The 11,856-nt window shown below is 32.3% G+C and overlaps 2 protein-coding genes across 7 annotated transcripts; one reads left to right on the top strand and one right to left on the bottom strand.

The window, feature by feature from the left end:
• Nucleotides 1-1,784: 1,784 nt before the first annotated feature.
• Nucleotides 1,785-4,926, top strand: LOC107901499 (glycosyltransferase BC10). The gene is made up of 2 exons (XM_016827537.2): nucleotides 1,785-2,866; nucleotides 4,016-4,926. Exons 1-2 carry the CDS (start codon nucleotides 2,345-2,347, stop codon nucleotides 4,652-4,654), a joined length of 1,161 nt encoding a protein of 386 aa, XP_016683026.1. The 5' UTR covers nucleotides 1,785-2,344; the 3' UTR covers nucleotides 4,655-4,926.
• Nucleotides 4,927-7,420: 2,494 nt separating this feature from the next.
• On the bottom strand, nucleotides 7,421-10,840 carry LOC107901498 (uncharacterized). Of its 6 annotated transcripts, none has more exons than XR_001685268.2 (6): nucleotides 10,088-10,837; nucleotides 9,429-9,499; nucleotides 9,094-9,193; nucleotides 8,675-8,729; nucleotides 8,091-8,181; nucleotides 7,421-7,785 (listed from the first exon to the last, which is right to left on the bottom strand). XR_001685268.2 is itself a non-coding variant. In XM_016827533.2 (5 exons), the coding sequence occupies exons 1-3, from the start codon at nucleotides 10,345-10,347 to the stop codon at nucleotides 8,718-8,720; spliced, it is 372 nt and encodes a 123-aa protein (XP_016683022.2). In that variant the 5' UTR covers nucleotides 10,348-10,840; the 3' UTR covers nucleotides 7,421-7,785; nucleotides 8,091-8,181; nucleotides 8,675-8,717. The 6 variants fall into 6 exon arrangements, 4 of the variants coding, with proteins under 4 accessions (XP_016683022.2, XP_016683025.2, XP_016683021.2 ...); XR_005914779.1 differs by lacking the exon at nucleotides 9,429-9,499 and having other exon boundaries at nucleotides 10,088-10,300; nucleotides 10,427-10,837; XM_016827533.2 differs by lacking the exon at nucleotides 9,429-9,499 and having other exon boundaries at nucleotides 10,088-10,840.
• Nucleotides 10,841-11,856: the final 1,016 nt, after the last annotated feature.

Here is an 11,856-nt window from a genome sequence, read left to right as displayed (position 1 = left end):
TTATTTCAAAATCTCATATTGAATGATGTGAGAAGTGCTATTGCGTAGGGGTGTTCAAACGTTTAACAGAACAGAATTAACCGAATTTTTTAATTTTTAACCGTTAATCCAATTAAAGTTTTTTTTTTAAAATTAATCGAACCGAAATATTTCGGTTAACCTAAATTTATATGTTTTTATTTTTTTTGTTAAAACAAGTATAAAACATATAAAAAATAAATTGATAATGTTTACTTAACTAGATTAACCAAATTAAAACTACATATAATTTGTATTATTATTTATTAAGTTCGATTAATTACCCGATTTTGAATTGAATTAACCGATAATTGAACTTCCAAAAAATCATTAACCGACATTCAATCGAATTAAATCGGTTAACTAAATTAGATCATTTCGACCAATTAATTAGATTTTAACCGAAATTTAAGCACCCCTATTATTGTTTCCCTTCCCTTTGTTACTCAAAGAATTTAATTTTAGTTATCAGAGCCTCCTTCATACAGGTGCCTTGTTAAACACTTACCATGTATTAGGATCCACGATAAATATATATATATAAATTAAAAGAATAGAGGTGTTAAATTCGTAAAAATAAAAATATAAAATTAAATTTTAAATATACGAAAAAATTAAAAAAATATAAATCATACTTTAACTATCCCTATAGTATTCTATGTAAGGAGCCAAACCGCAATTCTTTTACTTAAATTTTTGGGATTAAAGTTAAAATAAGAAATTGAAATTAAAGTAAACTGAAATTGGAATTGCCTCTTTTTATGGAGATTAAAGGCAAAGATGACATTCCAACAAATAAATGGCCAGAAATTTGTGAATATTCGATAGGGCAAGAATGTATTTTCAACTTCCCTAAACGTGGCCATATCTCCCAAATAGTAAATACTGTCTTCACATCCTCACATGGCCACCTATATGCAAACAGCGTCCCGACACGTTCCCAACTCCAATACAAAGTTTGATAATTTTTTTATTTTGGTCCTTATATTATGATCATTTTTATTATTTAATCATTATTTTTTAATTTTTTAAAATTTAGTTCTATCTACTTTCATAATATCATTACTTAATTCAAATAATTGGCATTAATTATTAAGGTTTTTCTTAAAACTTCTTTTATAATATAAAAATTCATACATGATGATGGGTTAAAATAAATATTTTTTTCTTTAAAAAGAAATTGATGTCAAATTTTTAATCGAAATAGTTAACCATATTAATTATATAAATTAACTAATTATATTATAAAAATAGAAGCATAACCAACAACCCAAAAGCAGGTGATAAGAGTCCCTATGTTGGCACCAAAGACTTGGATTCAAACCTATCTCCTTTTCCAAAAAAATTCTAACCTATTCTTATTTCGATAAAATAGAAATCAAGTAACATTTAATCTTTGAGTTCGACAATTTTTTTAGCTTGGTTTCTTTACTTTTTTGTCCACGCTGGTTTTATAATTTGATCCATGAATTTGGGTACTCTATTAAGGTATAATGATGTGACATTTTAATATTATTATTTTTTGGTATTTTTTTAATTTTTTAAGTTTAAAAATTTTCAGGCGATGATATAATACAATTGCAAAGCATTACATCATCATACCATAATGAAATTCAAGTTTAAGGACTAAATTGAGAAAAAAGTTGAAATTAAAATATAGAAATTTGATTCCAAATTTGAGTATAATAGAGGGACTAAAATAAGAATTTGACCAGAAAAAAGAATAGCTAGTTTCCTCACTCTCCCAGCTTCAAGCTGCTTACTTTCTCTGTGCAAAGACAAAGACATTCTAATTAACATCCCTCAGGTTTCACAAAATCCAAAACCCATTTCCCATTTCATCATTTACTTCCATTTTTTCTTCCATACTTCTACTCTAACCATACCTTTTTAGTTTTTTTCCCCCTTTCTTAAAGCCTCTATTCATCTGTATTTCTTCATATGGTACATTTAGTTATCTTCAACTTCTGTTTCTCTTCTTTAGGTAATGCCTAGGACTAGCTTTTCACTTTGATCTTATCTTAGTTTGTTGCTAAGAATGGTGTATTGTTGTTTATCCAATATTCTTTTGCTCTAGATCTGTTATTCTATTATTGTTTTAAATTGCTAACAATGGCTGCAGTTTTTAATCCTAGTTAGATATTAGAAAGAACCCCATTTCGGAATTTTTCATTGAATTACTCGTTTGGGGGATCTAAAATGCAAGAGCTTTTAGTTTACTGCTTTGACTGGTAAAAGAACAAAAAAGCAAGTGTGGGTGTTTCTGGATCTAACCCCCAGAAGTTGAATTTTTTTGAGTTTCTGGTTTTCGGGATTAGCTTAAAAGATGCAAACGAGATTTGGGTCTGTTGGTTCATTAGAGGAAGGCAAAGAACCTGCGGTTACAACAAGATCCAAGACTCCACCATTAAGGGTCCTTCAGTTATTTGGCTTGTTTCTTGCTCTGTGTATGGCCTTTTTTATGATTAGCATATATACAATCCGGCATTTTGGAGCTTATAGTGTGATAGCAACAGTTAAGTCTAATATTGTGCCTTGTGATGAAGATGAAACGACTAGTTTGGATCATTGGAGGAAACCTCCTTCGAATTTGCTGCATTCAATGAGTGATGAAGAGTTACTATGGAGGGCATCTTTTATGCCTCGTATAAAAAAGTATCCATTTAATAGGGTTCCCAAGATTGCTTTTATGTTCTTGACCAAGGGACCATTGCCACTTTCTCCTGTTTGGGAGAGGTTTTTTGATGGGCACCAAGGCCTTTATTCGGTCTATGTTCATTCATTGCCTTCATTCGATGCTGAGTTTCCTCCGTCTTCGGTTTTTTACAGAAGACAAATCCCAAGTCAGGTATGCTATTCAAATCTTCTCAATTTTTATATTGTTTTAATATACATTCCGCCATTATTCCTCTGTGACATGGTTTGTGTGTATTTTTACTTGCTTATGTGTGTGATGGTGAGTTATTGTCTCTACTCTTGCTCTTATTTTGTTGAGAACTTCCCTTATTTAGTTGCCATGCTAAGGGTGATGATAGCATAGTTGGTCCGACATTTGCATCCGGCTCACGTTCAAACATAAGATGGAGTGTGATACTCCATATATAAGAAAAAGGTTATGTATACCGTGTTAGACACATTCTCTAACATTTACCCCGAATCCGGGCAGCATAGACTGGCATGCCTAGTTGCTTTCAGAAATTTGGTTTTTGAAGGTTAGACAGAGAACCGTACCTACCATATCATGGCCTCTCACTGCTGTCTCTTTGAAGAAGAATAAAAAAAACACTAGGATGTTAGTTTGTGCCTCTCCTTTTTTTATCTACTTAAGTTCCGGTTCTAATTGGTTCTTGGTTAGCTATATGGTTGTTATTTGCCTCTTTGCAAGGGATTGTTCTCGCATACATATAGGTACACAGCTAATTCATTGCAAAAATGCGCAAATTATGGCCACAAAGACACAATACTATATCAGTTTGATAAACAAAATTAGGAAATGACATGAGATGTGTTTGATTGTGTTCAAACTGTCTGTGTCATTATCTTCAGTATTTGAAATCATCTAACCTGGACAGAAGCTTGCACTTTGAGATCTTTTATTTACATGTCCATGGGTCTGTTTTGTTGCTTCAAACCGCAACACAGGCTTAAGACCCTCGTATTATATAGCACACCATATCAGTGTTGCTTGTTGAAACTGGAGACAATGTCAAGCATAGCCTAATTATGGTTAGCATCAGGGTGTCACGATAATCGTATGGATAGCTGTATGTGTTAGCAACTTGTAGGAGAATATAATTGAATTTCCCTGAAGAGATTTCACTGAATTTATGCTTGGCTTTTGATTCCCATTCCTTAAGTGCAACTAGATGTGAAAAAAAAGATGACTACTTGTTTTGGTTCTCATAGGAAGATAGAAGAATCTAGTATTTTACACGTTGTAACTAACTCGAAATTCATTTCAAGTAGAATAAAGAATCTGTATCTGCTACCTCTACAGGTCTCTGAGTGGGGAAAGATGAGTATGTGTGATGCTGAGAGAAGGCTCCTTGCCAATGCCTTGCTCGACATATCCAATGAATGGTTTATCCTCCTCTCCGAATCCTGCATACCTCTATATAATTTCAGTGTCATCTACCACTACATAAAGAAGTCCAAATACAGCTTCATCGGTGCATTTGATGACCCTGGGCCACATGGTCAAGGCCGTTACAATGAGAGTATGGCTCCAGAGGTGAATCTCACCCAATGGCGTAAAGGTTCCCAGTGGTTTGAAATTAACCGAAAGCTTGCAGTCAACTTAGTGGAAGACATCACATACTACCCAAAGTTCGAACAGTTTTGCCGTCCGGCATGTTATGTCGACGAGCATTATTTCCCGACCATGTTAACAATTCAGGCATCGAATCTGTTAGCAAATAGAAGCATCACATGGGTAGACTGGTCAAGGGGTGGGGCTCATCCTGCAACTTTCGGAAGTGCAGACATCACCGAAGAGTTCTTCACGAGAATCTACGAAGGCCATGAATGCCGGTATAACGATCAACCATCTTCCATTTGTTTTCTTTTCGCCAGGAAATTTGCTCCCAGCGCTCTGGAGCCTTTGTTACAGATAGCACCCAAGGTTTTGGGGTTCTAACAACATTAAACCACCTGCCATTGCCAGACATTTGATGATGGCTCCATACATGAGACTATATATATGGCAAGTATGGCAGCACCATTCTTTTCATTCATACATAAATGGGTGTTTTACTCTTTCATTGTGTATGTACAGAAAAGTGTCTATATTCACATTTTTTTTTGTGGAGTTCAAAATTATTAGTGTTAGTATTATCTTTTGGTTTGATTTTGCTGCAAATTAAAAAAAAAAAACAATTTTCTCTCACTAATGAATTTTATTTTTCTTTATAAGCGGAGTGGATATGGGTGTTCACGATATCAACTCAGTTATGAAAATTATTAAAATGTCTTTTCGTATTTAAAATAAATTATATTATTCGAGAGTATTTTAGTTTATGATAAATGTCCAATTGAACCATTTAAAAAACAAAGTTTCAATAAAAACAACCAATATAAAATCTTTTGAAAAATCATCTTCAACAAAGTTCACAAATGGCTCTCACTAACAAATCTTACGAAGAGAAATAACTTAAATAACTGAAATTTATTGATTAAGGTATGTTTATAATAGATAATGAAACTCTAATTAACTTAAAGAAATAGTTGTAGGGAATTGAACTTTCTTATTGACTAAGAAACATAAAATTCCTAAATAATTTTAAATACAAAAAAATCCTAAAATTCTATTAAATAAATAAATAATAAAATAATAAAAACTAATATATAAAATATTGAACTCATATATAAAAAAATATGCCTAAAATTCGAACCCAATATGATTTAAACTCGAATTAAAGCCTGAAACTTGTAATTTTCCGTAATAATCCCATCCAAAAATTCTGCTCATGCAAACTTCACTAAAATGGTCATAACTTGAGCTCCCCAACTCGAAATCGAGTGATTCAAAGTGTGCTTCGAAGCTAAAAGATAGTTCTTCAAACGTTATGCAAACATCTCATCTCATAACTGCTTGGATCCCATCCAAAAATTCGTTGCAATTTGACTATTTTTTTAGTTTGAAAATTGACAGTTTAGTTGAATAGTCTTTAATAAATTTCACCTCATCCATGTATGTATCAAATTTTTTATTATTTAAAAACAATTAAAATATTCATATAATGAGATTTGAATCCGTACCAATTGCATTAAAAAGAAACTTAATATACTATTCATACTTTGTTACTTCCATTAACTCTATATATTAATATAGTTGATGATTGAGTTGGTGTCACAAATTAACTCGACACTAACTCATGATTGATGACAATACCATGATAAACAATTGTATTCATTTAGTATTCTTAATATGATATATTTATGTGTTTAAATATCATTTTACTCACAATTTAATCTAATTTTTTCATTTTAATCTCATACATTTTTCATGTATTATTTTCAAACTATACTTTTCATTTTAATTTCATGTGTTTTAAATATGTGGTGTGTACACGTATACGCATGTGATAATATTTTTAATTTATTATAATTATAGGTTGGAGTCTAATTGTAATTATACAAATTACTTAAATTGCAAATTATTATTATACCTTTAGGAAAAGAAGACTTAAGACTAGACCTGTTCATGGATTGGGCCACCCAGCTCGACCTAAAGACTCGCCTGAAATGTGGGAGGATTTGAGCAAAAATATAGGCCCGAAAAATGGGTTTGGATAAAAAAAATAAGGCATGTTTAAAAAACGGGCCGGACCTTGGGTAAGGCATTTTTGGCCCCGGACCGGCCCGGCCCGAATTCACTAAAGGACAAAAAAATTATTTTAATATTATTTTTATTGTTTTCTCCCTATTTTGCTACCAATTTACTATTATGTTGCTACTATTTTGTTGTTATTGTTTGAATATTGTATAAAACTTATTTTATTGTTAATTTTGTTATTATTTTAGAGGCATTTGCTTGTTAAGTTGCATCTATCTTAGTGTTATTTAAGTATACATATTTTTTAAAATTTATTTTCAATTTGTTGGAAAATATTTATTTTGATGTTTTTAGTATTTTTGATATATTATATATATTTTAAAATTATATAAAAATTAATATGGTTGGGCCCGGGTTTTAATATTTTTATCCGAGTCGGGCGTGGACAAAATTTTAAGCCCCATTTTTCAAGCCGGAGCCGGGGTCAACAAACAGGTCTAAATTTTTAGTTGACCCCGACCTGACCTGGCCATGCACAACTCTACTTAAGACTTAAAATTTCAGTTTCTTTTTATTGTTAAATCAATGGCCCATGGAGTTGGGATTAAAGGAACCATATTATAAGCTAATAAGTACAACATTAATGACCAACTCATCGTTTATTCACTACACCAAAAAAGGCTTTTAGCGGCGCTTTTTTAGGCCTTTAGCGGCGCTTTGACAAGCGCCGCAAAAAACGCCACTATTGAACGGGTCACTAACTTTTGCGGCGTTTTTAGAAATAAACGTCGTTAAAAGTCATGACCTTTAGCGACGCTTTTCCCACAAACGCCGCTAAAAACCATGACCTTTAGCGGCACTTTTGTCGCAAACGCCGCTAAAGACCATAACCTTTAGCGACGCTTCTCGCAAAAACTGCGCTAAAAACATATCATGCAAAAAAATTATTTTAATCAAATAATATTTATTTTTATGATAAATATTATATTTTATTTTATTTTTTAAATTTGAACTTTAAATATACTTTTAAGGATAAATAAAAAAATATTATTTAAATTAAATTTTCTATGAAAATGATAAAAGAAGGCAAATAAAGGAAGCTTAAATAATAATAAAAATTAATAAAAGTGAGAAAACGTAAATAATTAATAAAAATTAAAAATTGTCAACCTCGAAATTTAGGTAAAATCAACACCAATGCAATGCTAGCCATTGTTGAGTCTAATACAAGTGAAGAAACTAAGATCCTAAGAAGAGAATCCTATTTTACTAACAGCAGTAAATGCAACTGACAAGAAATATCCATACTTTGTCCAGTATTTATATCGAAAAATCAGATCAAAAGAAGCAATCTCTTTGCACACCATTTCAATTCCTAGTAAGGCCTTCGAAAGTAGTTGATGAAAGCCGGCATACACATCCGATCAATCAGCTTTCAGTTTCAGAATTTCCTTGGCGGACCTAAACGAAAATAGGGCATAGGGCATGTGTTCCTACATAAGCATGGAAAAATCCAACTCAGTTCAAAGAAAAATAACTAGATATAGTGTTTCTAACTAATGAATGTGCATGTGAGAGTATCTCCAATATATACTTCCGCCTTCTGTCATATATTTAGGCAGATAGACAATAGATTTTACATCCCAACAACTACTGCCCTGAGTACTAGAGTTTAATCACAGAAAAATCAAAATAAAACATGAACTACAAGGATAAAAAAATTTTCCATGGACTTACCTGCAATAAATATATCATGCAAAACAAATGATTGATTCAAAGTGATAAGATAAATACTTACTTTATCAGTCCAATAGGCAGTAACCCAGCTTCCTTTGTGAAGTCCATCTTTTGATAGCTCTATAATTATAGCCACTCTCCGGATTCACTAACTGAGCATCATAATTTAGAAACGAAAAAGTAGTTTAGAAAATGATAATTACAAAGACTTACATGAACAAGCAAAGGATGGGAAAACTGAAGGTAGAAGCAAGCAACTACCTTTTTATAGAAGAAGGTATTGAAGAAATGGCATAAGAACATTATGTAAACATGACAGATTTCAGAAAAAAATGTACATTTGCTTGCTTGGTATAATGTACATTATTTTCAATTAATAAATAAATAAATGGGGCTAAAAGTATGAATGAAGTTATGAAGCTAACGGATTGTAAAATGTTCTATTTGGTATAATGTGCATAGTTAACACAGTTAGCAGTTTAACTTTTATGATTTCCAAACACATTTTCCCTTCCTTTTTTCTTACTATGTAAACCCTAACCATGCAATCTCTGGATATATTCAAGATAATACACTTCTTAAAGCAAAATTTTCAAGATAGAAAATATAATACACTTCTATTTGACAAACAAACATATCATATACCTGACTAAGAAGTTTTGGTTTGTCTTCTGTTGAAAATGTAACTTCATGCATGGGCCTGCATCAGCACCAAAGAATGTAAATTTCACCATCCAAATGGATAGAAAATATATATAAAGCTTCACCAGAAATGACAGAAGCATCGGTATGTGAATGGTAAAGCAGGAAGATTCTCATAGATGATTTTAAATGCACAAATATGATGTCTAAGAATTAAAAAGAACAAAAGCACATTAACAGATCAATTGAGTCACACTTGCTGCAGTCAATGCCAAAACTAATAATTGAACATTTACACCAGTATATCAAAACTAATAATTTGCAGACCAATTTTTCATACACAGTAAATCACGTGATACAAGAAAATAAAAAATAGAACAAATAATGGAAGAAATGCATCATTAAAGAAGTAATGAGCTTACTTGCATCCAACAACACCTCAATGCAACATCACGTACAGTTTTATCAGGCAAGGTAGCTGCAATCTTTATGTACTTCATAATACTTGGTTCATCTTTATACCTATATACAAATACATTAAAGTAAAAGCCAGCACTTAATCTCATCTCAAAAAGAAGACATACCTAATAAATACCTCCTTAAAAACAGTTATACCATAAAACGTATCAGCAAAAACACACATTAGAGAATCTATTACTTAATATTAACTTCGTTCACCTGGACTAGGTTTCGTATATTAGTAGAACAAATTAGAAGACTTGCCTACACAGTAAGAAAAGAAATAATTATTACATACTTTTCAAGGCTGTCCTCCAATATATAATGTTCGTCAATAGACCACTCGACAGCAAACCCTGCCTCATGCTTCTGCCGATTTCACCCAAAATCCACTTTACCCATAAACTCAGACCAAATTCAAATATAAAAAAACTTCCTTACTTCCACCTCATTATCTCATGCTCGTATATCAAAAAAACTTTATTCATTTCAGCTGCTCAAAAACTTACAGTTGCATAAGGAGAACAATACCAAAAACAGTAACAAAAATGTCATATAATCTCATTCTGCGAATGTTTGTTTAATTTATATACTTCAGTCTGTATGTCCTAATCCATTTATTTGTTTTTTCTTAGTTGTGTAAAGCTCATATTAAAGTTTTATGTATAAAGTTAAATCAAAACTAAAGTTATATATATAATAACACCAAATCAAAGTATCTTTATCACGCTGCAACACGAATCAAATACATGTGTAATTTGAAACTTAACACTTTTAAATTATTAAATCAATTAAAAAATAAGATGAACGAAAGATTTCTATAAGTTAACCGTAACGATTGCAACAATTTATATATCTAATATCTACAAACAACAATTATTTACTCAAATATCGTTGTTTCTCAATATATTTGCAACCTGTATTAGAAAATTTAAGCATAAGATTAGGAAACCATACCTCTCTTTTCTGTCTTGAAGATTCTTCATCTGCTCCTTGTAATGATTCTCAATATACTGCTTGGTAGCAGCAGCTTTTTGTTTGGTGATATTGGAAAGAGCTTCTTCATCCGTAATCACGTCTTGATTCCCTTCACCTCCTCCACCTCCGCTGCTTGACGACGCTTGATTCTTCCTCGATGACCTCATCTTATCCCTGCAGCAGCCCCAACATCTCCAACAAAAATAACCGGCAGAAACATTAGAAGAGAAAGGGGTCATTTGAAAACGACAAACAAGATTGAGGGAGTGATGAGCTTATTGTTAGGCAAAAATTAAAGGAAGAATGAAAATTATTCACTTGAAACGGCGGATAACTTCCGAGGGACATTAAGCAAAGCAGAGTAAGAATTCTCGCCGCGGGAGTGTCTAGACACGGGAAAATGGAACGCGCGTGGATACACTGGCATTGGGTATAAACAAAAGGGTGTTTTTTTGTTAAACGTTTGCGGCGGGGATAGCCATTGGAGAGCAGAAGAAGGAGGGGAAGTAGAGAAAACAATGGAGGAGTTCAAAACGATGAAGAAGGGGTGTTTTTTTGTTAAACGTTTGTTAGGGTTTGGAATGGAAAACTGGTTTGTAATGGGAAGGGAACTAAAAAGATTGGAAGATGGAGGGAGAATCAAATATTTTCTATGAGAAAATATTGTCGGCATAGGAAGATTAGGGATTTCAGGGGAGAAATTTGGGGGTAAAATGGCGCCATAATTTCAAACTAAAATGATTTTTCCGGCGTTTTTATAAAAAATGTCACAAAAAATTATTTAATTTTAAACAAAATCCCTAAATCCTAACCCTTAAACCATAATCCCTAATCCATAATCCCTAAATCCATATATAATTATTTGATCACGGCGGGGGCAAGGCAAAACATGCAAAAAACTGAACTGGATAAAAAAATGAACTGAGCACTAAAAATACTAAACCGGGATGGGATAAGATGGGGATATCCTTGGATATAGCTTATATCGATTTTGAAGAACCAAATCTTCACATGATTTTAAAAAACGAAATTAATATTATCTCTTTTACAATTATATAAGAAATTAATTAATATATAAATTAGAAAATACTAGTTAATCTAAACCCTAAACCATAAACTTAAACCCTAAAACCATAAACCCTTAACACATAACCTCTAAACCTTAAACCCCAGCCTTTAAACCATAAACCATAAACCATAACCCCTAAACTATAGTGATAATTAATTCAATATTTTAAAATTAACACTATCTCTTTTACAATTATATAAGAAATTATTTAATATATAAATTAAAAAATCAGTATTGTATCCAAAAAACTTTAAAATTATTTTAAATAATAGTATTTTAATTTTTTCATTTTTAACAAATATTTTAAATTATTTTAAATCCCTGAGCATTAGCGGCGCTTTTTAGAAAACGCCGTTAAAAATAGAGCATTCACGGCGTTTTATCAAAAATGCCGCTAAAAGCCTTGAGCATTAGCGGCGCTTTTCCAAAACGCCGCTAAAGCCCTGAGCATTAGCGACGCTTTCCAAAAACGCCGTTAAATCCCTGAGCATTAGCGGCGCTTTCCCAAAAACGCCGCTAAAGCCCTGAGCATTAGCGGCACATTCCCAAAAACGCTGCTAAAGCCCTGAGCATTAGCGGCGCTTTCCCAAAAACGCTGCTAAAGCCCTTAGTATTAGCGACGCTTTTCCAAAAACGCCGCTAAAGCCCTGAGCATTAGCGGTGCTTTCTCAAAAACGCC

Source organism: Gossypium hirsutum, chromosome D06 (assembly GCF_007990345.1).
Source record: "Gossypium hirsutum isolate 1008001.06 chromosome D06, Gossypium_hirsutum_v2.1, whole genome shotgun sequence".
In the NCBI taxonomy this organism is placed as follows: Eukaryota; Viridiplantae; Streptophyta; class Magnoliopsida; order Malvales; family Malvaceae; genus Gossypium; species Gossypium hirsutum.
The sequence above is the reverse complement of the archived record's forward strand: the minus strand, read 5'-3'. Positions and strand labels throughout refer to the sequence as shown.

What these genes read in the sequence shown, in the direction of transcription:
- LOC107901499 (XM_016827537.2), top strand. Translation starts at nt 2,345, where the DNA reads ATGCAAACGAGATTTGGGTCTGTTGGTTCATTAGAGGAAGGCAAAGAA. An exon ending in GAAGACAAATCCCAAGTCAG is followed by an intron (nt 2,867 to 4,015) that starts GTATGCTATTCA and finishes CTACCTCTACAG; the next exon opens with GTCTCTGAGTGGGGAAAGAT.
- LOC107901498 (XM_016827532.2), bottom strand. Translation starts at nt 10,347, where the DNA reads ATGACCCCTTTCTCTTCTAATGTTTCTGCCGGTTATTTTTGTTGGAGA. An exon ending in CTTCAAGACAGAAAAGAGAG is followed by an intron (nt 9,194 to 10,087) that starts GTATGGTTTCCT and finishes ATTTGTATATAG; the next exon opens with GTATAAAGATGAACCAAGTA.